This window comes from Lethenteron reissneri, chromosome 26 (genome assembly GCF_015708825.2).
Source record: "Lethenteron reissneri isolate LAM-NWPU_2019-01 chromosome 26, ASM1570882v1, whole genome shotgun sequence".
Lineage (NCBI taxonomy): Eukaryota > Metazoa > Chordata > Hyperoartia > Petromyzontiformes > Petromyzontidae > Lethenteron > Lethenteron reissneri.
In genome coordinates, this window is record NC_083804.1 from 22,298,991 (window position 1) to 22,326,033 (window position 27,043).

Sequence of the window (27,043 nt, forward strand, 5' to 3'; positions counted from 1 at the left end):
CTGTCCACTCAGTAGTATAGACACGAGTTTAACCACCAGCAGCAGCAGCACAGTTAGTCGACTGGCATAGTCGCGTGTGTACTGTGGCAAAGTGTCGGCTTCTCCCAACGATGCCAACAGTACCCTGCTGGTCAGCGTGGACGTGTGGGCCACAAATACCCTCCGGGAAAGAGAGAAAGCCTCTTTAATGCTCCTTCTTGAGGAAAGGCATCTTCCGCCAGCAGTGCCGTGAGCGGAGCAATTGCAGCGCTGCGCCTTCGCCTTTTGATGGCTCTGTCTTGAAATGAGAATGAGTGAATCTCGCGATCACGCAATAACAACGGGGACTGGTTGTGCGTAACGAGGTTCGAGATGAGGCTGACGATTCATAACTTAAAAAAAATGTGGACTGTATTTGATTATTATATTTGCTTTGAGAGAGTGTGTTTTCGTCTCGAGATGAGGCCACGTTTTCATTGATTCATTATAACGTGCATGTGTTTGTCCAGTGGACGATTCATGGTCGCCTTCTGTCGTCTTATGGTGTTCTGCAGTACAGCAGACGTATTGTAAGGCAGCAGCGAGGGGGATATTGACACGGAGCACGGCACGCGTGTTAAACGTTTTATTTGTGGGTGAGGTCATCGAGGATGAAAGTCGGACTGGGGTAGAAATCCCCAAGACATTTGCAGTTATTGCATCGCAATAATGCAATTATGATTCTTTAATCCGCGAAATACAAAACATACACAACGATGGGCTTTAAAGGAGTAGGAGTAGAAGGCGTACTTAATGCGTCCGCATCCCACGGCGATTGTTCGCATGAAAAACGATACACGCATTATGGTGCCGTGGGGACTCGGGCAGAATTTTATATATTTTGATACAAAATCTGCAAGTTGGAGAGACTTCCTTTGTATTGAACGAGACGCGTCAATATATGGAAAAGTATTCAGTCAGTCCGGCATAGGAGAGGGGAAGGTCTCAACCCTGGACTTAAACCGAGGCTGCACGTTGTTGCATGTACGGAACCTGTCAATCCACTGCTGATGTGAAGGCTTACCTACACGCCACATGTCGCTAATGGGAGTTGTTTTGACCATACTTCACCACGCTGGGCGGTGCGGGTGGTAGAAGATGGAGGCCCACCGGACCGGGTCACATCGCACTCGTCGCTGATGTTTGTTAGCCGTAGACGAGACTCAAACTCAGGTCGCCGGAATTAAAGTTGCAATCTGTCAACCACTGCGCCACCATTGTGTGTGTGTATATACATAGTGTATTGTGGGGAGCAGTGGCGTAATGGTTAGCGCACTCTACGAACCCGGCGACCTGAGTTCGAATCTAGCTCTCGGGCAACGGCGGTGGCGAATGTTTGATCCGGTCCTGGGCCTCCCCTAGGTCGACTCGGCCTTAAATGTGTACCTGGTGCGGTTTGTATGAAATATCAGCGCTGTGGAGACAAGCTTTACCGTGCGTGATGTCGACCACTCATCCCTCATCCTCGTCGGAGTACCGGCCTTCATAGGTGCTCCCGCACAGCACTTGCCCCAACAGTCTATTAAAGGCTGTACGGAGAAAGTTTAAATTTGTATATATTTGTGTATATATAGTAGTGTACTATGTCTACACGATAATTTACCGTAGCCATGTCGTTGTTGTTGTTGTTTTTTTTCATAATTTAACAAAACAACACTAACACCCGTTATCCCGAATCCGAAACCCAGCCCTTCGAATTCCCATCGAATGGTGCGGCGTTTGTGCAGCAACAGAAGCAAGTGGTGGGCAACAGCAGCAACAGCAGCAGCATCGTCGGGACAACGGCAGCTTCTGCATTTTAAGGCCACGGCCGTGAAACAGAGAGAGAGAGAAAAAAACCCACACAGACCTTCCTCTAATCACCGAGTTGATCGAAACGCCAAAATAGGCTTCCTTATCTTGCTAGCTGCAGCTTTAAGAGTGCTCGCTCGCTCGAGAGAGAGAGAGCGAGAGAGAGAGACCAGCCAGGCAAGACAACAACCCACGCGTGCAGAAGAACCTCGCAGAGCGAACGGACAGAGCGGCGCGTAGCAACCCGCAGGACGGGGCCGCTTCAACACGGCGGTGGCGTCGGAGGAGGAGGAGGTGGTGGCGGGCAGAGCCGGGGAAGGATTTGTGCGGAACTTCGCCACGCATGCTCGCAGAGAGCAGCAGCAGCAGCAGCGTTTGGCTCAGTTGCTTCCTATCGACTAACGGGTCCACCCCAATGTAAGTAACTATATAGGTGCTGTGATGGACGCAGAACGTCATGTGCTAAGAGGAGCAGAGGCAATGAGATGTGTCTATCGTTGTCGCGTCTGCGCTGCCTTGCCCATGCGTCTTTGTCCATGGATGTGCGTGTATGTATGCATTTACGTGTGTCTGTTTCTTCGAATCGACGAGGTCGAGTCAGCCTTAAATGAGTGCCCCGGTGCGAGGGTGTAAACATTGGCACTGGGGAGGCAAATGCAGCCTGGCGTGGTGCAGGCCACCCCACGCATTCGTGTGCCGTGTCGGTCTCAATGGGTGATCGCTCGCAGCACGTGCCCCAACAGTCTATTCAGGCTATCCTGGGGGATCTTTGTGTGTGTGCCGAATGTATTGCTAATGCGGCGAGGCGTGAGTGCTGACCACAGCATCCCCACGCTGCTCGCGCCTTGACAGGTGCTCGCTAACAGCACGTGCCCCCAATAATCTGTACGGCTAAAACGCGGGGGGTGGGGATGGAGGAGGGAGACATTGCGGTTGTCTTTGTAATATTTGAGCGAGGAGGGTGCTGTGGTTTATTCAAACGAGAAGAAAAATGCTGTCGGTAAAGCTCGGACGCCCAATGGGGTATACACAAAACAACAACAACTTTGGTTACGCAATTTGGCGGAGTGAGTGAGAGCGAGTTGGGGTTGCGAAGTTAGGAAGCCACTGGAGCCATTAGGAAGCCGCTGGGAGATATGCACTTCTAAATTTAGATTGAAAACTCATTTATTTATAATTGCTTTATGTGTTTAGTGTTGTTGTCCTTCCCCCGCATCTCCGATTAGAACAGTTGGCTACGTAGGCTGCAAAATAGGTTCAACATGCGCATGTATATGAGTATGGGTCGCTATAGGTCTGTGTGGGTTTTTGAGGGTCTCTATGGGTCTCTGTGGTTCTATTTGAACCTCCGAATCTCTGTGGGGTCTCTATGGGTCTCTTCCTTCCGATGTTAGAAAGCCACTGGAGCTATGGTGCACTTTTAAACCTGGATTGAAAACGAATTTCTGCCTGCGTACGGTGCGAAAGAAGTTCAACATACGGACACGCATACACGTTGGAGGGTGAAACGTTGCGTGGAGGCGGTGGGCTCACGTCTCGGGGTGCAGTCTGGTTGCGTGGCGCGCGTGTGGTTCGTGTGACCGTAAATATCTCACTCTTGTTCTTAATTACCAGGGACCCATCGTTTTATACCCAGTGCCGGATTATCCTCGGAGCACAAGTAGCTACACATGCTACGGGCCCCGCACTTTCAAGGGCTAAACGCTTTGAAGCTATTAATTCCGGTTCAGTGATTCTGTACTTGCTGTATTATCATAGTACTATACCGCCTTCAACTTTTGTGAACGACCAGGTGTTTAAGTTTAGCGATTTGTTGCATTATATGGCTGTATATCAAATGAAAAAATACAATTAATTGAATATACAAGTTACAAAACATTTTAAAATGTGTTTTTTATTTAGGGCCCCTTTATAACGTATGCTACAGGGCCCGCACTAGCTTACTCCGGCAGTGTTTGTACCTCTAAGGGGCCTATTGCTGACCTCACCTCTTTGCGTCGCTCTTACGCTGCGTTGTTGTTGTTGTTCGAGATGGCCGAGTGGTATACGAATGTGACATGTTTCTATTATATATATAAAATGCGTATTGCTGTAGAGTATGCGTATAACACAATAACACGGTTTGGTCAATCCACTGCTGGATTTAAAACCCCAGACGGCGTGTCGATCCCGCGGAATTCGTTTGGTCATACTTCACCACGCTGGTTAGAGCCGGCTGGTGGAAGGGTAGATGAAGTTGGAGTCAGCAAACAAGAACTCGTACGGATATCACCCGCCAATAACATATAACCGTGGCCAGGAATCGAACCTCTCGGCTCAGCGGGTTCTTAAGACCACCACTGCGCTACTGCTCCGCTGACGATTATTCATGAGTTCCGCGGTTAGCCTCTGTCGGTCTCCGAAGAGACGCGATCTCACAGCGAGTTGCTGCGTCGTTAGCGGTGGAATGGAGTGGGCCACGCTTTAACACGACTCTCAAAAAGAAAACAGCCACTATTTTTACGATGCCATTAACGTGGCGAGTAACCACCCCCCCCCCCCCCCCGTATTACCCGTAAGAGCGCACACACACACGTGGTGAAAACGCGGCCGGGAGGATTTCACGCGGTCCACCGCCATCCGCACCGCGTCCGGAGCTACGCAAAAAAAAAATAAAGGTTAACGGGTAGGGCCACCGTCAAGTTACCGCGCAGTGCGCACTGCCCGGGCAGGCACGGGCTGGAGCGGTGGCGAGTCAGTGGCGAGTCTAAACACGCTGCTGCAAAGCCCCCCCTGAGTTCGATTCTCGGTCGGGGCCAACACGAGCAGGGGGGAGTGAATGTGTCCAGCGGTCCAATCTATCACCCCCCACCCTCCTCTCCCACCACCACCACCTCCCTATTCACCAATTCGTGGTGAAGTATGGGTAGGCAACCTCCGTGATGGACACGGAGTTCAGGTCGCCTCCTCAATCCAGCAGCGGGTTGGCATTTATTGGTCAATAATAATCGTTACTGCGAAGTTGCGTCCCTTATCTCCACACTTAACCTAAGTAGGTGCGCCCTATCGGCATCGGAGCCCGATGGCAAGCCTAACACCACAATGCTGGTGTCATTTCGAATTTCGCGTAGAGACACACACGGGGGTAGATTTAGTCGGTTCGTCACACGGAACGGTCCACGACAGTGCCACACCAGTGTCTTTGTTGTCGTCGATTTGTGTTCACATCTCTGGCCTTCTCTGTACTCTGAAGAGGGGCCGTTTCCCGAAACGTCGCCCCGTTATGAATTGCTCCGACTGACGTTGTGAGTTGTTCAGTGAAGCCACAGCCAATGGAATTGGCGCAATTTTTCGTGACGTATCATACCAGGCGAAATTAGTTGATTGCAAAGTAGAATATTTCATGTTTTAGTCTCTTAATATAAAGCGTACTTATCCACAATCACTACGCCGTCCTTGAAAGGAACATCACGTGTGTACTGTCTCACAATAAACTCTCATCTTCGTGAAGAAGGCTCTTCGGCCGGAACGTTGAGACTGTATTCTTCCTCCCAGCGACTGAAACCAGATCCCATGTTAATTGCGTTTCTCGTCTTGTTACTTAATTTGATTGAAACTAAACGTCGGGCAGCAGTATATTAATCTAAATTATAAGAATCATCATCAGAATAAATAAGAGCAATTATATATCCCAGGAAATATGCATTGAATCTCAATACTGTTTTTTTTTTGTCGGGAGAGTACTGCAATTGGAATGTCTGACCAATTGCAATTAATTAAAAGTGCTTTGGCACGTGCCCTGAAGGCATTCATTATAGACTCAACACAAAGAGCTGGTGTGAAATGGCGCGCCACTTCATTCAATATGTATGCTGACTGTTATCAATTCCAAACACACGCGCGTGTGTGTGTACACGTATCTACTGTAATGTGCTGGGGGGACGGGACGGTCTTTTGTGGCTGCGTTGAGCCACAACGCAAACTTTAATTTGAAACGATTTCTCGCGCGCCCACACTTCTCTCTCTGACACTGCTCGGCCTTCGTGCCCGATGCATCACCAGACAATGCGGCTGTCTCCAGCAGCGGTCTTCGCTACATTTTCATTGGGAGAGATGGGTGGTGGGGGGGCACTTTCGACGATAAGACATAATCAATGTGAGGGGCCGCCACACCATTTGAAACCATTGGGGGGTTTGACAGCGGCACGATGATGATGATGTTGGGGGATGTTTTCACCGTTTGTGTATTGTCGGGGGGACCCGCCCGTCAGGGGCCGCACTAAAGGCCACCACGGGCCGCCAGTGGCCCCCTCGGGCCTCGCAATGAAGAGCACGGGGCGAACAAGGCGGCACTTGTCAATCCCGTTTACTTGCGGGCGACACGGCCTGCCTCCGGATACCTCCAGGCCAACCGATACTCACAAGAATGGGGCTCAAATAAAAAAAACCAAGAATGGGGCCTCTCTCTCTTTGTGCGAGTTGGTGATGCACACGTTGTGTTTGGCTGGGCTTGGAGCGATGGTGTGAGCCGATTGAACCCCGGCGACCCGAGTTCGATTCCCGCTCACGACCAACACCAGTGACGATTTTCTGAACCGGTCCTGGACCTCCCCGAGGAAGACTCGGTGTGTAAACGTCGCCACTGGGGAGACAAAGGCGGTCGGGCGTGGTGCTGGCCATCCCCCCCCCACCCCCTTGTGTGTCGTGCCTGCTTTCAAAGGTGCACGCTAACAGCACTTGCCCCAACATTCTGTTAATGCTATTCGGATGAATCGTTGTCTTTGCAGTGATTAGCGCCATTGGTTAACGCACTAAGCGATAAACGCACCCAACCGAAGTTCGATTCCAGGCCACTGCTCTCAGCGTTAGGTGGCGAGTGATAATATCTCAAATAAACCGGCTCTGTCACCCAGCCACTTGTGCCCACGCCCACCAGTGTGTGGTGAAGAATGGTCAAGGAGGCCTTCATCCAGCAGTGGATTGACATTTCCCTTACGACTGTTGTACGTAGCGAATTCTACAACGTTATTCGGTACGTTCACATGCACCCTCAAGCGTAACCCCTCCACCCTTACCCCAAACGATTCTGTTCATAATGAGGCTTAGCTACACGTACATTAATCTGTCAGCTAATTGAAACATCTTTCAATTATTATGCAATAAGTTAACGGATATGAACCGTTTTTTTTTGCTTTAGCGTATGCATGTCAAGCGTGTAATATAATTGTGTGTATATTAACATAATCTACAAGGTTTGTAACGAATACCATTGAGTCGTCAAGCTGACGATCAAACCCCGTGTTTACAATCGCTCATTTGCTCTCTCGGTGTAAAGAATATTTTTGCAAGTAGGATGGATGGTGGTGGTGGATCTGCTGATGCTACACCGAGGCTGAAAGCAGCAAAAGCAAGCGGCGCTGTCAAAACGAGAGATACAAATAAGTAATATTTAAAAATACTTTAAAAAAACACGCTTTAATGAAATGTACTGTTCTAGTAAAGGCAGAACTCCACGACTCCAGGAAGTGGCCCCGAAGCTTGCCACAACGTAAGGGGCCGTGGGCAATTACAGCCAACGTGAGTTGAGCGTGGACAATTAGACCCAAGCCGAAACATAAAATTTACAAAATAATGTTTAAAAATATTTATTTTTAATTTTTAATGATATAATATAGTATTGTCATCAGTATGCCATACGTATACCAAGTTTTGCAGTCGATACCGCATTGGAAAGTGGGTAAGAATTGAGTTACAAGATTTGAGGATACAACAACAGACAGACAGTGCGAGTTAAATAAAAGCGTATAAATAGATAGTTTAAAATTGGTTTAATTTTGTGTGATAGAATATGGTATTGTCATCAGTATGACACAAGTATACCAAGTTTTGCAGTCGATACCGCATTGGAAAGTGGGTAATAATTGAGTTACAAGATTTGAGGATACGACAACAACAACAGACAGAGCAAGTTAAATAAAAGCGTGCAATAATAAAAGCGTATAAAATAAAAAAGCGTGTAATAATAATAAAAAAACGACAGAAACAGTCCAAAGCCACCAGCCGAGAAGATGGATTCTCGAATCGAATCCATCCCTAATATAGACACACACACACACCACGTATACACAGACAAACACTCGCTTCTATAACCTTAATAGACTATTAGGGGCAAGTGTTTGTTTAGTGAGTAAGCACCACGCCCGGCCGCCTTTGTCTCCCCTCGTGGCGATGTTAACCACGCACCACACCTGGGGGTGGGAAGGGGGGTTACTCATTTGAGGCTGAGTCGACCTTGGGGAGACCCGGGACCGGTTCAAATAACCAACGTGAACGGGAATCGAATAGAATGTATGGGTTAGGTCTGTATACAGTCCGTGTTTGTGTATGCAGACCTCACCATATAACATCATCGATTTAAGGGACGTGTCGACACATCTAACGAATGATTATTACTCACAATCGCTTCGCCAATCTACTACCGGATTAAAGGGCCCTCGATGTTCTTCTGGGTCTATATACAAGTATTATATATGATATGATAGTGACATATTCGTAAGCGTGCACGGTCATGTACATTAAACGCAAACTCGTTAACGCAAAACAGATGTCACCGTGAGCGTTTCGCGTTTCGTAGTAAAAGCGTCCGCCGTGTAAATCTTAGCGGTAATGTCACTAATAATAACAACACTACGACTAACTAACAAGCGGCTGCTTTGCTTTCAAACGAATCACAGCGATCGAGCGCGATTATTATTATTATTAAAACTGCTACAAAAACGCCCCTTCCCTCTGCCTACATATGCACATCATATATATACACACACACAAGTATACACAATGTACACTTTAATACTCACATACATGTAAAGACACACACACATGCATACACATACATAAAAGACAAAGATCCCCCGTGTAGCCTTGACAGACTGTAGGGGCAAGTGCTGTTAGCGAGCACCTATGAAGTGTGGCCAGCACCACGCCCGGCCGCCTTTGTCTCCCCTAGTGGCGATGTTTACACACCGCACCAGGTACTCATTAGAGGCTGAGTAGACCTAGAGGAGGGCCAGGGGACCGGTTCAGATAATCGTCACTTGGTGTTGGCCGTGAGCAGGAATCGAACTCGGGTGGCCGGTTGTGTAGCGCTAACCACGACACTACCGCTCCCCACACAAACGCATTCATACTCACACAATATTCATACTCACACAATATACATACTCACACAATATTCACACTCACACAATATACATACACAAAATATTCATACTCACACAATATACATACTCACACAATATACATACACGCGAAGACTAGTGCATATAAATACGCATTTATAAGTACACCCGCATTGATGCTCACATTCGCAAACGTCCACGTTAAAGACTCGTATACAGATACATGCGTACGTATCCGTACATAAACATGCACATTACGTATTTATGTTCACCGACAAACATAAACATTCATACTCAGACATACTTACACATATACGTGTAGACTTAACAGACTGTTGGGGCAAGCTGTTAGCGAGCAGGACCTACGAGGGGGTGGTTGGCAAACACCACGCCCGGCCGCCTTTGTCTCCCCAGTGCCGATGTTTACACACCGCACCAGGGTAGCCGTAACATTGTAATTAAGGGCCGAACGGACCTAGGGAAGGCCCAGGACCGGTTCAAGTGTTCACCACTTGTTGTTGTTGCGAAGCAGAGCGCGCTAACCATTGCGCCACCGCTCCCACCCCACGCGTTCGTAAATGAACACACAGCGATTGTGTTACCAACAGCTTCAAACTAAATATTACAAACACACAACTATACACTATGCATGTAAACGTGTATATATATCGACATGTACTTGTACAATGTTGCCAATAGCTCTCTGTTAGACTCCGCACTTCTGCTATTAGTACGTTTATTTTGTCACACGAGACGATGCGACTTTTGCTCCACTAACGCTTAAAGATTTACATTCAAAATGTGTTCTTTGTAAGTACGTAATTTTAACTTCTTTCGCACCGTACGTAGCCAACCGTGCTAATCGGAGGTGCGGGGAAAGGACAAACTTAACACACACACACAAACAGTTGTACGATGTGAACTTCCATTTCCACCACTATCTTACGTACACTTTTATAATAATTGATTAAGGCGTTTATATATAAATCTGTAAAAGGGATGTCCGGAGCACGGGTTAAGCGGCACTGCCTTCTACACCCAACGTAGCAGTGACTGGCTGAGTTCGATTCCTGCCCCCCCCCACCCACCACGAACCAGCATGGGGAAGTATGGTCAAACAACCCTCACCACTGAAACGGTGTGGTGATGCCTTCATCCAGCAGTGTATAGAACATGACTGTGTACGGGGAGTGGTGGCGCAGCGGTTGTCGCATTGCGTGGACTCGTCACCGTGGGGGTGACAGCCCATTGCATTTGGAAACGACCAAGGCCTGCGCTTAGGTCCACTCAGCCTAAAATGAGTAGGTAGGTTTATCTGGTGCGACGTGTCAGTATAGGAAGTTGGAGGGGTGGTGGTGGGGGGTTGAGAGAGAAGGGTGGGGAGATAAAGACGGCTGGGGCTTGCGACGTTCTGGCCACACGACCCGTTTGCGTAAAAAAACAAATATAAGGAACTGAGTTTGTAAGTGGTGAGAAATGTGCAAGAGAAGTGACCACTAACACTCATCACATTTTCCATTAACTGCCTTAAACCAGTACACACTAAAACACCCAAAAAACAACACAATCGTCAATAACTACTGCTTTAAAAAGGATTGTTTTTTTTTTTACCTATAATAGACGTTCCGTTCAACGGACCTCCTTCGGACCACAGAGACATGGAGAGAGATAATAGGGAACTCAACTATTTACATATTTACAGCAGGAGGTCACTTTAGATAAATGATAAACTGCTTTGTTGAGGTATCATTCGTGTCCAGGTCGCTTCTGAACAATAAGTTAATACCTCAGTGGGCTTGATCTAGTAGGACGGGAATGGTTTATTTTGTATTTGTATGTGTTTGGGTGATTTATTTTGCCTTTCTTGTACTTTGCACTAACCATCATCTTGTTGTACTGTTTGTCGAAGACGTTCTTACCCGCCCCTGCTGGACATCTCTGAAATAAAAGAGCTTCATAGCTCATCGGATTCCATCTGATTCCTCCAGTATCAATACATATTCTCATTAAACCCCCTTTGAGACAAAACGCACAAATCAATCACCGCCGGGGTTAGCCACCGATTCTGATTCTGTGACCGGCACGTGCAATGGGTCCCGTGGTTTTCTTGTGCCCGTTGCAATTGAACGGCTCAAAAAAGAACATTCAAACCACCACCACCACCACCACCGCGTGGCACGGTTGAGCATCTTCGTGCCAGTAGCGCACAATTAAGTGGCTCTAACAGCACGAAGGGCCCCCCACATCTGCGAGGCATGTGCTGACTTAAGCAGCGGGTAACGCCGGCGATGTTGGACGACCACGACGTCGCGCAGTGTTGCAGCGTGGGCTTACTCGCCGCACCACAGCACCATGATCCCGCCGGCAATCTCGGTTCGATTTGGGGGGCTGGCCCATGGCTCACATCAGCAGCGGTGAGTTGACCAACCGGGCACCGGACCGGCGATGGTGAAGTATGGTTAAACACCCCCCCCCATTCCCGCTGCCTCCAAACCCCCCACCACCGAACATGGCCATAATATATATCCAGCGGTGGATTAACGGAGGGCCTCTGAAGTGGTTCGAAAATGGGAATGTTGGGATCACGTGTGAAAGGATGATTAACAACCGCGGTTCTCAGTCTTTCGCGAGATTCACACAAAACTCGTGTGAATGGACACGTTCTGAAGAGTTCTCATTCAAGTCGCGCAGTCGTCTGCCGGGCTAGGCGAGTGGTCGTGTCATTGAGCTGTGCGACCGGCTGGTAAAATGGGACGTGTGGATACACACAGGGAAGAGTGCAGAGGGGAGAGGTTGCGCAATTGCTAACTGCATTGCTCATTTACATAAAGTAGTCACGCTACGTGAGGTTATGTTGTTATTTTTAAGTTGCACGCAGCACCCATGGGCCCGTCATACTCTTTGTCGTGACGAGAACCTACAATACAGCAGGTAGATCTCCTCTGCAAGACCGCACTGTGAGCAGGCTCTCTCAACTGCTACTCTACCCACAGCTTCATCTCTCGCCCCAAAACAGGCATACCGCCTCTGCCACTCTACTCACACCTCTTCTGCCACTCTACTCAGACGAGAGAGCCCAGCTAGAGAAACTTACAAGTCCCCCAATGATTTCTCAAATCTACCCCCTCTTTGAACTCTCTTCCCCGACCCACCCACTCACCTCCCGAGCCCCCGAGAGCAACATGGAACGTTTGGCTAACGTTAGTCCAACGGTTTCCACCACGTGCCAATGCCGAGCCAACGTTGGCATTGTTTAACTGCGTCCTTGCAACATTGGCAGGTGAATCCTCTTCACCCCATGCAAGTTGGACACCTGAACACCTGTGAAAAAAAGTTTTATAGCTCATCGGATTCCTCCAAGATAAATGAATATTCTGATTCTGAAATTCCCCTCTCTGTCCCTGAACTCCATCCACATGGCAGCCTCCTGTTACTCTGCTATATTTGTCTCTCGGGTCTTCACCTCCGCCATACACTGCTCCTGTTTTCGGACGCCACGGTGACGAGATGTTAACTACCTTGTCTGGTATACAGGAGGTCGTGGGTTCGATCTCGACGCTGACGATGCCTGTTGTATATTTGGAGTTTGCGTGTTTTTCTCCCCCTGGTCCGCGTGTATTTTTCTCCGGGTCTTCCGATCTTTCCCACCACATTTATAAAAAAAATGTGCTTCAGAGTATTTGGTTCCCATAAATTTACACGTGATAAGCCACTTCGTTGAGCTATCATTTGTGCCCAGGTCGCTTCTGAAAAATTCAGTGGGCCTTACCAGGTAAAATACAAAAAAAATAGTTTATTGTTTTTATAGTCTAGTTTTTTTCCGATCACCCATCACTCTCTGCAGGTGCCATGCTTCCTCATACAGTAGCCGAAGTACATTCAATCCGCGATTGACTGGGTGCGTCACTACGATACATGGGTGCCGAGCGGCGGGTCATTACATATCAGAACCATGAGAGATGGGGACGGCTTGGGTAAGCCTTGATGGCATGTGGCTCGGAACTGTTGGGCCATCGTTGGTCCAACGTTCCATGTTTACTGGGAAGGCTGCTGCTGCAGATGATGATCCTGTTCCTGCTGTGGCCGCTGATAATCCTGCTTCTGCTGCAGATGATGATGATCCTGCTGCTGCTGCAGATGATGATCCAGCGCCTGCTACAGATGATGTTGATGATGATTCTGTTACTGCTGATAATCTTGTGGCCGCTGATAATTCTGATTCTGCTGCAGATGATGATCCTGCTGCTGCTACTGATGATAATCCTGCTGCTGCTACTGATAACGATGATCCTACTGCTGCTACTGATACTAATGTTCCTGCTCTGGCTACTGATGATGATCCCGTTGATGATACTCATGACGATATCCTGATGCTGATTATGGTAATCATGCGGCTGCTAATGATGATCCTGCTGCAGCTGCTGCGACTGATGATGATGATGATATTGCTGCTTCTATTACTGATGCTGACGATGCGGCGTGCGATCTGCCCTTCGCAGGAAGCGCTGTCCGTCGTGAGTGACGACCAAGCCCTCTTCGTCGATTCGCCCGCGTTCGTGTCCTCGGCGCTCCAGGGCACGGCGAGCGCGCCCGTGGGTGTCCCCTCTTCGCTCCTCAAGGGAGAGATGACCGCCTCGGCTCCCGGTGAATTCACGCAGGGTGGCCGGCTGAGCCCTCTTCCCCAGACCGAGTGGTTGGCGCAGGGCGGGCGCGTGAGCGTCAAGCGAGAGTACGAGCACATCAACGGCAGCAGGTGACTGGCGACGTTCGGTGTCCCGTTGTTGTTGTTGATTTATTGTTTTGTTGTCAATCGCGGGTTGCCGATCACGGAGGCACGCGCGGCTAAGTAACGTGCAGCACCGTTAAAGTTGGGAGCGATAAGCGTGAGCGCGTTTCTAGAATTTATTAAGCAAGTCACGTAGGTAAAACATCAAAATTAATGAAAATAAAATAAAATAAAACAAAAATCACGACGTTTCGGAGGCAACACAAGTCTCCGTCATCAGGTGGGACCGTAGGTAAAACATCAAAATTAATGAAAATAAAATAAAATAAAACAAAAATCACGACGTTTCGGAGGCAACACAAGTCTCCGTCATCAGGTGGGACCGTCACACCTGATGACGGAGACTTGTGTTGCCTCCGTAACGTCGTGATTTTTGTTTTATTTTACTTTATTTTCATTAATTTTGATGTTTTACCTACGTGACTTTACCGAAAAAACCTAAGAATATGAATCCTTGCAGTCACGAAAGCTTCAAATCTAGAATTATTAAGCAAGATTATTATTATAATTTCTACTACTGTGCAGTATTCGAACTTAGGGAAAGAGACGAGAGTGGGTGTGCTGGTTTGACCTGCAGTTTGGTGAGTGTGTAAGTGGGTGAGTGAGTGAGTCAGTGGGTTAGTGAGTTAGTGAGTGGATGGGCGAGTGAATGAGTTGGTGAGCGAGTTAGTTTTTGAGTATGTTAGTGAGAAGGTGGGTGGGTGAGTAAGTGAGTGAGTAAGTGGGTGAGTTACTGGTTGTGCTGGTGTGACCTGCACTGTGGTGAGTGTGTGAGTGGCTGCGTGAGTTAGTGAGTGGGTGAGTGAGTGGGTGGGTAAGTGAGTGAGTGGCTGAGTGAGTGGGTGAGTGTGCGAGTGTGTGAGCGAGTGAGTGAATGTGCTGTTGTGGGTTCCAGAGTGTCTGAGTGATGTTCATGGGAACAATAACCGTGCTAGCAGTAGCAGCGATTTAAGAGTCATAGGGAGGTGGCTAACCGACGGTGAGTGATTTGTGTGTTTTCTTCAAAAGGGGATTTAATCTGAATCAGAGTATTTATCTACGCTGGATGAATCCGATGAGCTATAAAGCTCTTTTTCACAGATGTCCTGTAGGGGTGGGTAAGAACGTGATGACAAACAGTACAACAACATGATGGTAGTGGAAAGTACAATAAAGGTAAACATCACCGAAATAAAACTAAACCCTCCCCATCACACCAGGCAAAGCCCACTGAGGTATTAACTTGTTTTTCAGAAACGACCTGGCCACAAATGATAGCTCAACAAAGTGGACCATCATTTGGACATTTATAGCGTCAAAATAATCTCAATAATCTCAATTGTGGAGGGAGAATGGCATGATGGCCACGATAACCCTCGTGCAGATGATCCAATACCGCCCAGCTCGCAGTGCACAGTTGGACATTGTGAAAAAGAGCTTCACAGCTCAGCAGATTCTTCCAGGGGACATACAAATTCTGATTCTGTTCATTTTTGTCGTTGTTGCTACGAGGGCCTTACCGATGATTTGATAACTGGTGAAATGCATCAAAGGGTTGGGCCAAACCTCGGAGACACAAACCAGAGTAAAACAATTAATGACTAGCTGCAACTCCGCGCTATGTTACGCACAGCTGCGTGCAGGTCGAGTCCCGGTCCCAGGTCCAGGCGCTCAAGTCAGACAAATGCAGGAAACGGGAACGCGGTGTTGACATTTTGCTTTGAGGCCAGACAATGCGATTTACTCGGAGCGGGTTTTTTTTTTGCGCTGCTGTTATTGTGCGTGCGCGCGCGTACCAGCCCGAGTGCGTAAACACGGCCAGAGAATGCTCACAGTCACTCTCGTGACGAGGGGGGGGGGGGGGGGGGTGAAGGCGCTAAACACAATGGTCTGAACTGGAACGCGCTACGTATGTCACTCGTGCTGCGGTGAAAGTGGGAGATTGTGAGCTTTTCGTATCCGCGTTCAAGCAACAACAGAAAGAGTTAATGTTTACATTCGCAACGTGATTCGGTAATGTACGACCGGGATGTACTGGGTGTTCAAAAGGGGTATTGTCCATTATACTTATTTACAGTCTCTTTGTCAGTCCGCGAGAATGAAAGGCCAGGCATGGGTCGTCTGACCATACTTCACCAAGCTGTTCGTTACGTCAAAGGATTTTCCAGGACAGGTTCAGATATCACTTTACAATGATCTTAGCCGTGGCCGGGAATCTAACTCAGGCAGCCGGGTTCAGAGCGCAATGTGCTAACCACTGCACCACCACTCCCCCCAAAATGTGTCATTAAGGGTTCGTAATTAGACAGCGCATTTGGTATTGCGATTATATGTGCGTATGGAAATACACCACCAGTATTTCCTGAACAAGTGCATATTGTAGTCCTCTTGTCTTAGGCGACCATTGAAATATATTTGAGCAAATGTGACCGACTGACTGCGGCAACGTTGATGCAAACTGTGGACCAGTTTTGTCCTCATTGTGACTCATCAGCACGGCGCAGTCACCATTGTCAACGGTTGCCTATCACTGCACCACTGCTGCTGTCAGCTGGTCGAATGCGCTCAAATTTGTTCTGACGGTGATTGAAGACAAGCGGACCACAATGCACCTCTTCAGGAAAAGCCGATTGTGTTCTTCTTTCTGCTTGCATGACGCACAGAGGCCGTGCCCTCTCGATGCGTGTGTCGCTAGAAATGCGCGGCTCTCTGGGCTATTGCTCCCTGACGATGGGGGCTTTCTCATCGTTTACAGACGTGAATATTTCATCGGCTTGTCATCCTTGCTTGCCGCCACGCGTCCTCCGCGGTGTCGAGATTTGGAAGAGTCCCAGCCGTTGGCCAACGTCTCGGCTGTGACCAATTCGAATTATTTGTCCCGTATGACAGAAGATCCACTGAAGCATTTTCAGTGTAACGACGTATATCCACCTACCTACCTCTCTGTCTGGTGCCATTCTCCTGACGATGTCCAGGATGGACGTTGTTCACCTTAAATACGTGAGCAATATGCTGACAACGTTTCCAACAGTGCGGTTAAAAACTGCCGTCTTGTGATTCTCTCATAATGAATGATACCTTCGAGAGCACCCTTCCAATTCGTAAGGGCGACAGCATCGATGCAGTATCGTGTGTTGACTTTATTTTGCCCATTTAAGCACGCGCGTATGTCTGATTGGTGTCGTTGGCATTCGCGGACAATTTGTTAGGCACGCAAGAGAGGCGTTTGACTTTGCTCGTCGCTTGTATTCTTGTCTCCGTTTGTACGTCACGTGTGTGCAAGTTGAACTTCTTTCGGCACTGTAACGTGGCCAACCGTGCTCATCAGAGGTGCGGGGGGGAAGGACAGATGAGTGTTTCAATCCAGGTGATTTAAAAGTGCACAGTTCCCAGTGGCTTCCGAATATCGGAAGGAAGAGGGTTGCAGCGCATCTGAAAGTGCGAGATGCGGTGGTCGCCTCTGTTGTGTGTTGGCTGCGTACAGCCATCTTTGTCCATCCATCGCTCGATGAGGGCCACCCACGCCATGTGGGTTGTGTGTTGGGGGGGGGGGGGTTATTTGACCATACTTAACCACGCTGGTCTGTGCAGGTTGGTGAAGGCGAGGAAGTGTAGACGTTGGAGCGGACAAAAAAACAATGGATTTTTCATCACCCTCCGCTGCCCGCAACGTAGCCTACCAGCAGCTTATTGTCACGCACGGTGGTCACCCATTCGAGCGTCATCCAGGCTCAATCCTGCTGAGCTTATTAAAACTATTTTTAAATTTTTTACCAGGTAACGCCCGCCACCAAAAGCTCCTGCATACCAGTCGAGGTAGTTAACATCTCGCCACCGTGGCGCCCTATGAGATGGACGTGACAAGATTGGGTACATTCAAGGTGGCTTGGTCACTAAGGTGGCACAGTCAATATAATAATAAATAAGTGAACGCAATCGGCGTGTTCCCGCTCCGATAGCGGCGTGCGTGTGCCAATGTTCGCCGTTTTTTTACACTTCTGTTGAGAAACGATGTGTGAATACAGTGTGCGACTTCTGCTTTTCTCAGTTGAATTCTGCTTTCTCGGGACCAGATGAGGGGTTGAACAAAAAAAAAATCCACACCCCTTTTTGGAACATGGTGGACGGTGACAAACGTATGGTGGGCGCTAACCCCACCATTTGGCTTTACTAAGCCGTCGGTAGAAATTTCACATTCTCGTGACGAGGCCCAGAGTAACTTTCCTAGGAGGGCCCAATGTTTGATTTGCCAAACAAATAAGAAAAACTAGTGCTAGTTTTAGTGGCCCGCACTAGATGATGGGTTGAGTTGACCCCCAATTAGGATTTGAACTGTTTTTCAATTTGGAGTTGTGCACTCAGATTGACGCTTAGTCAATGAATGCATATTATTGATGATGATTATCATATTATTACACTTATCTGTGAAAGCCTTACTAAGTCTCAAGACTCTATTGCAGGAGCATTTTATCTTGCAATGTTTGACCAATGCCCTTGCATTGCATGCTGAGGAGAGCTAAGAAACAAGAGTACGCAAATAAAACCCACCACACCTACAACGGGGATAACATTCAGCGGTCCACACGGATGGGTTCACGAACCCCCACCCCCTCCATCCCCACCCCCTTGTTGTACTGCCATCCTTCAGCTGCTCTCACAGCCCAGCGAGTTTCACAAATCTCTGTGTGATACACCAACCCTGCTCGATGTTCCCGCACGGCCCCCTCTTTGCCAATCCACTGCTGGATGAGGGCCACGGGACTTATTTCATAATTCTTCGCCATTCTGGTTGCAGTGTGGGCTGATGATGGTGGGGAGCAGAAACGCTGTAGCGTAGTACAGTACAACAGTAGCTTTTGCCCAATTCCTTCTGCTGGTGTTGTAGACCCACAGCTGCCCCTAACACCCATGTTATGCATGGCGGTCACCCAACCAAGACCTATCCAGGCTCAAACCTGCTTAGCTCCTGGAAAGATTTGTTCTTCTTGTGAGCACAAGGCATTCAATTGCTACCCGAATGAAAACATGTATTTAACCATGATAAGCAACGTCATATTGCTCTCGTGACCATGCTGTCCCATGCGCACACTCTCTTTGACTCTCTGTCACTCTCTAACACTCACACTCTCTCTCTCACTCACTCTCTCGCTCTATCTAACTCTCACTCAATATCTTGCAGGGAGTCGCCGGTTGATTGCAGCGTGACCAAGCGAGCTAAGATGCCTGCACCGGGCGCGGTGGAGGCGTCGCAGCCGGGGTACGGCGGCTACCTGGACGACAAGGGGCTGCCGCCGCCCAACACAACGGCCAGCGAGCGTCGGGTCATTGTACCGGCCGGTACGGACTATGCAAAGCATGCGTCGCTTTCTCTACATTGTAACAATGGCAAGAAGAAAAAAACAATCATCACGTTGAATTTGGCCGTGCGCTTTAGTTTGGCTCAAGAATTTATGTAGCAATAAACAACAGCCACCGTGACGGTGACGTCACCACGGCGCCCGTGCCAGACCAGGTGCGCTTTGAGGCCACGTGAAGTGGTCACAGGACAGACCCAGCAAGTGCGGGTTGACCGACTGAGATGACTGGCAGATGCACCAGCTGTGTCCTCCTCCTGTGCCAACTTGCTGAACCTCACTCTCGTATGTCGAGCGAGTGGGAAGTGCTGCCCTCTAATGTGTGCGGAACAGAGGTCACTTGAAGAGGAGGTCTCAGAGGTAGTTCTGTGATACCCACTTCCATGGGCCGTTCTTCCAACACAAAGCATTGCGCTGGCCTGCGAGAGATATCCGGTATCATGGCATCCTTTCGTGATGTGACACCGACAATGCAATTGTGAGAAAAACATTGCATGCTGCCAATAACACAATCGGAATGAAACTGGCTACAACAAACAACTGCAATGTAGGGAAATAATGCCTTGCAGCCTCTGTTTACTGCGCAGCGATTCAACACCGTGCAGTTTGTTGATGGTCGCCCCATTAAGTCTCTCTCTCTCGTTCTCTCCCTTCTCGTACGACATTAAAAATCCCAACGTGGAGCATGGCATTGTAACGGCCGCTTGTCGAGTTTGCTTCTCGGTTGTTTGCCGGCATCACGAGTCGCTCGACGCGTCGCGTTCGTGCCTCGCCTTGCGAGCCGACTGCACAAACCGCACCTCCGATTAGCGCGCTTGGCTACGTACGGTGCGACGGAAGGTCATCATACATACGCGCAAATAACGACGGTCACCGTATTGCGCGGCGCTTTAAGGTGCGTTTCTGCGGCCGTCTGGAATGCTATTACTTCCAATATTAGGGAAGCCACTGGAGTTATGCACTTTTAAAACTAAATGTTAAAACATTTTTTAGAGGTCTCTACGCTAGAGCAGTGCACACAGGTCACACACAGGTCACACAGAGGTCACACAGAGGTCACACACAGGTCAAACGAACATGAGCCGCACGAGTGCCCGGTCACCACTCAGTCTCGTCAAAAGCCACGTCCCGTTACCCATTCTGTATTTAGTTTGTTGTCCTTCCCCCCGCACCTTCGATTGGCACAGTTGACTACTTTACAGTGCGAAAGAAATTCAACATACGTACGTGTACAATGACAAAGATCCCCTATATAGACTTAACAGCCTGTTGGGGCAAGTGCTGTTAGCGAGCACCTATGAAGGCTGGTAGGGCAGACGAGGGGGTGGGTGGCCAACGCCACGCCCGGCCGCCTTTGTCTCCCCAGTGGCGGTGTTAACACACCTCATCAGCTACTTATTTGAGGTAGAGTCGACGTAGGGGAGGCCCAGGACCAGTTCAAATAATCGTCACCGTCGTTGGCCATGTGCGGGAATCGGAACTCGGGTTGCTGGGTTCATAGCGCAGTGTGCTTTCCGCTGCACCACTGCGTCTCAAACGTGTATGCACACCCCAACACACGGTCACCTTCCCCCCCCCCCCTTGCCCGCTCGCAGACCCGACCCTGTGGACACCTGAGCACGTGCGCCAGTGGCTCGAGTGGGCTGTGAAGGAGTACGGCCTCCTGGAGGTAGAGCCGGCTCTATTCCAGGCCGTGGACGGCAAGGAGCTCTGCAAGATGAGCAAGGAGGACCTCATGCGTCTCACGACGGCCTACAACGCCGAAGTGCTGCTGTCGCACTTGAACTACCTCAGGGAAAGTGAGTGGCCACCTCGCGGCCGGGTAGGCCGCGGCGGGCGGGCGGGTGCGTCGGATCGTTCGTCGCAGAGGGCGGGTGCCGGACGGGTCGATGGCCAGGTCGCTGGTCAGGCCGATGGTTTGGTCGCTGGTCAGGTTGATGGTCAATTTGCTAGCCACATCGATGGTCGGGTTGATGGTCAGTTCGATGGTCAGGTCGTTGGTCAGTCTGTCGGCCGACTCGATGGACGTGTCGTGGAGTCCCACAGCCGCCCGCTGGAAAATTGCCACGTCGGCGAATTGGCTCCTGACGATTTAATCAGGACACGCGAGACAACAGTGGAATTCTCCAGTACGAAGAGCACCCTTGGGGTGGAAAGGGCCCCGTGATGGATTTAAACGGGGGGGGGGGGTCACAGAGAGAGTCTATTCAGTGACGCAAACTTCTTGAATTCCGTCGCTTGTGTTGCGTCGCTTGTGGTCTTTAAGAACGGTGTTGTGGCAAATGACCTGGACGACCCAAATTTGCTGTTGTTATTGCTTTAGAATGTGGCAGTAGATAGCCATCGGGTGATTAATAAAATTAGTTGCACAATCGGTGTGGCCCACACCCGTTACCAAGGTGCCCCTCGATTTGAGGCGACTGCAAAACATTCAAAACGCGTCCACGGGGGGAGATGCAAATGTCACGGAGCTCGGTGGGGGGGGGGGGGGGGGCGAAGGTCTCCACGCGAGAGGACACGGCGGTGGCGCTAGAGCCACGTGCAGGCAGGTCACACGCCACAGGTTCACACGAACAAGAGCCGCACGAGTGCCCGACCACCGTTCAGTCCGGTCACAAAAAGCTACGTCCCAGTCAGCCGCTCGCTGACACGTTAACCCACGCGATGCGTTAGCCCACACGATGCGTTAGCCCACACGATGCGTTACCCCACACGATGCGTTACCCCACACGATGCGTTAGCCCACGCGTACACGTCACCGCACGCGATACGTTCGTTTAAAATGACGAAGGGACCTTCGTTAACCCCCCTGCCTTGTTTGGGACCTCTTTCTCCGGACGCTTTTAACTCTACCTCTGTATTCTCTTCCTGCTTATCGGACGTTTAAAAACAAGAGGTAAGAATACACTGCATGTCCACCCCCTCATCCGCCGCCACATCAACCGACCGGTGCCCTCTGGCCATCCCGCATCCCCGCGTCCCCGCATGCTCAATAACTGTTGACGAGAGATGTCCTCACTCGCAGCTTCTGGCCGCTAAAATTCGAACGCCGCCACTGCGTTGGCCTCCTCCTGGTGTCTTGGCCCTCCCTCACTCCTTGCCGCGAACGCCCCCATTCATCTCCTCCGCTCGGTGCACGGTCGCCCTAGAAAAATACCCGGTGGGTTGGTGAGTGGGTGGGTGGGTTGGTGGGTGGGTGGATTGGTGAGTGGGTGGGTGGGTGGGTGTGCGCTGGAGAGAGCAGGGTGAGGAGAGGTTCTTGGGGTGGCGGTGGTGGGGTTGAGGCGGAAGGACGAGAGGGCTGGATTTTTTTCCGTCAAGAGTTTAATGATGAATTCCGAAGAGGGAATGAGGTGACCTGGCACGCCTCACTCGAAATCCTCCTCGCCTGCCCCTGCTGCTTGGCTGCAAGTAAACTGGGAGCTGCCCCCCACTCTGTTACAGCGCCACTCCCACACTTGACTTGTGCCGACGTGGATAGCGCCCTGCAGTCGTCACCGAGGACAACGCAAGCTCGAGGTAGCGGCCACTCGCCCCCCTCCCCCCGAAGTTGCAAAACGAGAGAGACGAGGGGAGAGCGAGCCTAGGCCTGACCCCCACTCCCCAAAGACACAACCCCCCACCCCCACTTTCCTCTCCGTCACCCCCCCCTCACACCCCCCACCATGTGCTTGCCTGCCTGCCACCCTTCACCACCCCTCACCACCCGCACGCGCCCGCCCCCCCCCCGTTCAACGCCCCTGCATGGCGCCACCTCTCCCTCCTGCGGCTCTGCCTCCCCGCCTGCGTCCGCCCGCCTCTTGACGTTTCCCTCGTGAGGTGGAGCTGACGAACGGAACGGGAGAACGTTCCCGGGCGCGATTCACGTGTGGATTATGAATTTTTGTTTGTCCGGGTTGGGTCTTCGCCGTTGGCCGCAAAACCGTCGGTCTCTTTCTCTTGGAATCTCCGCCACGCACTGCTGCGGGCACCTTCAGGAGGTTAAACGCGGCCCAACCTGCAAAAAAAAAACGACACTCGGATTACAAAGCGGACGCGAGCCGTACGCGCTAAATGGCCCATCGTAACTGTCATCCCACGCAACGCGTCCGTGGTCCTGCTTTGCCACCGCTGGGATCGTTGCCACCAATGGTGGTGAAGGTGCCCTCTGTTTAATATCCCGTGACGGTGTCGCCTGGCTAAAAAAACTGATTCTGATTGGCGGAAGAAATGCATTTGTTCGTCGCAGAAGAGTTCTTCCCCCGCGGTGCAACGAATGTTCATTGGTGTGGGGTCGTAACGATGACAAAAATGTAATCGATTCTTGCACTCGCAGTACGTGCATCGTCAACTCGTGCATGTAAGAATCGAGTACGTTTCAAGATTCCAAACCTAAATGTAACACCGTCACACGTACCGTGTGCGTGCAGCCCTCTGTCTGTCCCACTGCAAGGGCGAAGGTAAAGGAGGAGAATCCATTCGTGAATTCCAATCGCCGCTCCGATTCGCGACGTTTCATTGAATTACGGATGGGTTTTAATGGTTGGAGCCGCATTTGATTTGCATGCAGCCTGCACGTCCAAGCGCTTGCAGAAAGCATGGACCCGTCAAACGAAATTGAGCATGCCTGTTTCCCATCGATTGCAGAACAAATTCCAGCCTCTGCAATTTGTATTTGCAATTTCCGACACGACCACACGTTCACTAACTCTGTTAACAAAGTCCTATTGAATGATCCTACGGGCATATTTTTAAAATTTACATTTAACTTTAACTGCCACTGCCTGTGCAGGTAACGCACACTGAACTAATCCCTATCCACCGATTATACTAACTGATCATACTCATTGATTGTATGATTATTATTGACGTTTAGTGCGTTGTGTGTGTGTTGTCATTTATACAGTACAACGGTTTCATGTGCAGGGAAACCGGCTTCTTTGAAACACAAAAAAAAAATAATTACGGTATCATCAAAAATGTGCGGCCTGGATAATGTTAAAATCCATGGGAATTTTTTCTTCTTTCGCCTGAGGCCTCTATCTCGTGCGGACATCCTCACGAGATGTGCACAGCCCGCATCTGTCAATAACGCCGAAACCGTGCGGCAGTGTGGCGAAAATAGCCCGGATTGGCATGGCCCCTATGGTTGCAAGGATTGAAAAAGGGAAGTCCTGCCCCTGTTCAATTCACCGCCTCTCTTCGTGAGCATGCTGCCTGGGGTCTCTCCGGTCCCGTGGCGCGGTGGGGCGCAGTTGCACCGCTTGCGCACTCCTCTATGACCACACACTACCGCTGCAGCGCACTCCTCTATGACCACACACTACCGCTGCAGCGCCGCGAGTACCGTCGCGTGCGACTCGTGCATACACACGGACATCATCGTCATCACGATGGACAATCAAATATTGGAATCGGGGGGGGGGGGGTGGGGGGGAAGTGGGTGAGTGGGTGAGTGGGGGGGGAGGAGGGGATCCTGGGTTCTGGGAGAGGTCCTAGGGGTTGGTGACAGGAGGCGGGGTTGTGGCAAGGCTGGCGGCATGTCCTCGTACCATTCCTGCCCGTGCTGGGTCCGCACCCCCCCCCCCGCTCGCGCGACCAGAACCACCCACCACCTGCGCTGCTCGACTTTGCTTGCTGGAGATGCGCTCACCCAAACACGTGTCCTCCGCTGCCTTGGCTCTCGTACACACACGCAACTCGGACACCGAGCACACACACCTAGCACGCACACACGCACCTAGCACACCTAGCACTCCGCTTCCGTGCACACGACACAACACTTAGGGAAGAACGCATTTACAAAGCAGCGCTGACGGGCAATGCGTCAGAGAGCGTTCCCCCGGGCGGCAAAGTAACACGCGAAGCGCGAGTTTACAATTAGGGATTTTTTTTAATTTACTCTGCATTTGTCCCGGCGACTGAGCCCCATGAATTCCCCCGTGTCCCCGTGGGGTGCGTGCCCCCCGCGGGGACCATCCGGGGCGCGCCGACGTGGCACGAGAGGACGTGGGGGAGGAACGCGAACGGCGCGAGCGAGCGGTTGAGCGAGCGGGCGAGCGCGTGTCCGCGTACACCCGACCACGAGCAGCTGTTGTGTGTCTCCTACAGGCAGCTCCGCATTCGCCTACCCCAACGCGTCGGCTTACTCGGAGCAGGCGGCGAGACTCGCCACGAAGCCAGGTGAGATGCGGGGGGGGCGGGCGGTGGGAGAAGGGGGGGGGGCACGAGATGCAGCACGTGTCGTACACTCCCCCTCCCCACAGATGGGCCCTTGTTATTGGTGAGTGGCTTCTCTTTACACCATGGGCCCTTAACATGACATCACTGCGTTGTATACAACCTCGCCAGGCACTGCTGTGGAGCATTAACAATGTATTTAGTTTGGTGTCCCGCACCTCTAATTAGAACACGGTTGGGCTACGTACGGTGCGCTTAGAAGTTCAACGTACATACTAACGTGAAACACCGCTGTCGCGAGATTTCGCCATTCGCTCATTCGCCCCGTGCACTGTCGGGACGGTTCTGTCCACTCTTGTTCGTGCACGTGTGGGCGAGGTGTAAGAATAGCGTGTTGCGGAGCGGTGGCACAATGGGTTAGCGCACTGCAGCTACTGGACATCTGCGAAAAAGAGATTTTTAGCTCATCGGATTCCTCCAGTATGAATACATATTCTGACTCTGTTTGAACCCGGTAGCCCAACTAGTTAGAGATGGGTGGCAAGGTTGTGGTGCAATGGTTACACTCTTTTTTGGTGCCATCCTTTGTGCAGTTTGTATGTTTTCCCCCTGTTCTGTATGCGTTTCCTCTGGATTCTCCGGTTTCATCCCAAAGCTGAAAACACACGTGGTGTAACTGGTCTCGACCAAAACATCCCACTGCAAAAAAAAATACCTGTGATGACTCGAATGGAATTACACACGCGGCAGTAGCAGTAATATCACCCCCGGCCTCTGCGAAAACCTGGCAGGGCCCTCCTGAAAAGAGTCTTGAGACTCAGTCTTTCCTGGGTTACCAAACCTAAACTTCCCCCCCTATAGCCTTGACCAACATACACTGACCAGCGTGGTGAAGTATGGCTAAACAACCCCCCTCGATTGACAAAGCATGGGGAGGCCTTCATCCGGAAGTGAGATTGACATTATTATACAGCGAGATGTTAACTACCTCGCCTGGTATACAGGAGGTTGTGGATTAAATCCCAAACCTGACGCCTGCTCTATATTTGGAGTTTGCGTGTCTCTCTCCGTTTTTTTCGCTCCACATTTAGAATCGACGTGCGTTCAGAGTATTTGTCTGTTTTCAATTTCGAACCGATAAGCCACTTCGTCGGGATATCATTTGTGATAGCCCGGTCGCTTCTGAAAAAAGAGCCACATAGCTCAGGAGGCCTTACCTGGTCAATTTTTATATATATAGTTTAAGTTTGTAGGACGCAGTCATTGGCAGCGCGCGCGGGCATCTGCGCTGGGTAACGCGACTCACCTGTGGAGCTCAGGTGTAATCCCCGTTCGCGAAAAACAAATCCCACACGCGCGTGTGTCTGCGTGTGCGTGCGTAGCGTGTGCGTCTGTCGCTCCGTGCGGTACCCCCGCGGTTCGCCAGGCCGGCTGCCCGGACAGGCTCGGAGGCATTGAAGGGAATCACTGACTGTGGCGATTTTCGATGGGGTCGGTGGCTTTAGGGCTTGCGAAAAGAAAATAAATAAATTGGTAAATAAGAATGGTGAGCGTGGGATAGCCGCCGTACCCTAATTTGGAAGTGGGTCCTGGTGGAGGAGCTTAGGTAAGAAGGTACAGGAACCACTGGGTTGGGATTCTTTCCAACTTTCCGATCCAGGTGTGCAACAAATATAAACTATTTTTTTTCTTCAGAAACCTGGCTATCACAAACAATAGCTCAACGAAGTGGCTAATTATCGGTTGAAAAAATATTCATAATGAAGTTTTTTGGGTTAGATCGCGTTAAGTATACATGT

The 27,043-nt window shown here is 50.3% G+C and overlaps 1 protein-coding gene across 1 annotated transcript in view; it reads left to right on the forward strand.

Annotated features, from left to right (window-relative positions):
* Window positions 1-11,118: 11,118 nt before the first annotated feature.
* LOC133347876 (Friend leukemia integration 1 transcription factor-like) overlaps window positions 11,119-27,043 on the forward strand; it is a 31,642-nt gene continuing 15,717 nt past the window's right edge. The window contains 5 exon segments of the mRNA XM_061560594.1: window positions 11,119-11,380; window positions 13,466-13,719; window positions 18,911-19,068; window positions 20,681-20,884; window positions 25,176-25,247. Of these exon segments, the coding sequence (XP_061416578.1) occupies window positions 11,255-11,380; window positions 13,466-13,719; window positions 18,911-19,068; window positions 20,681-20,884; window positions 25,176-25,247 (814 nt within the window). The 5' untranslated portion in view covers window positions 11,119-11,254.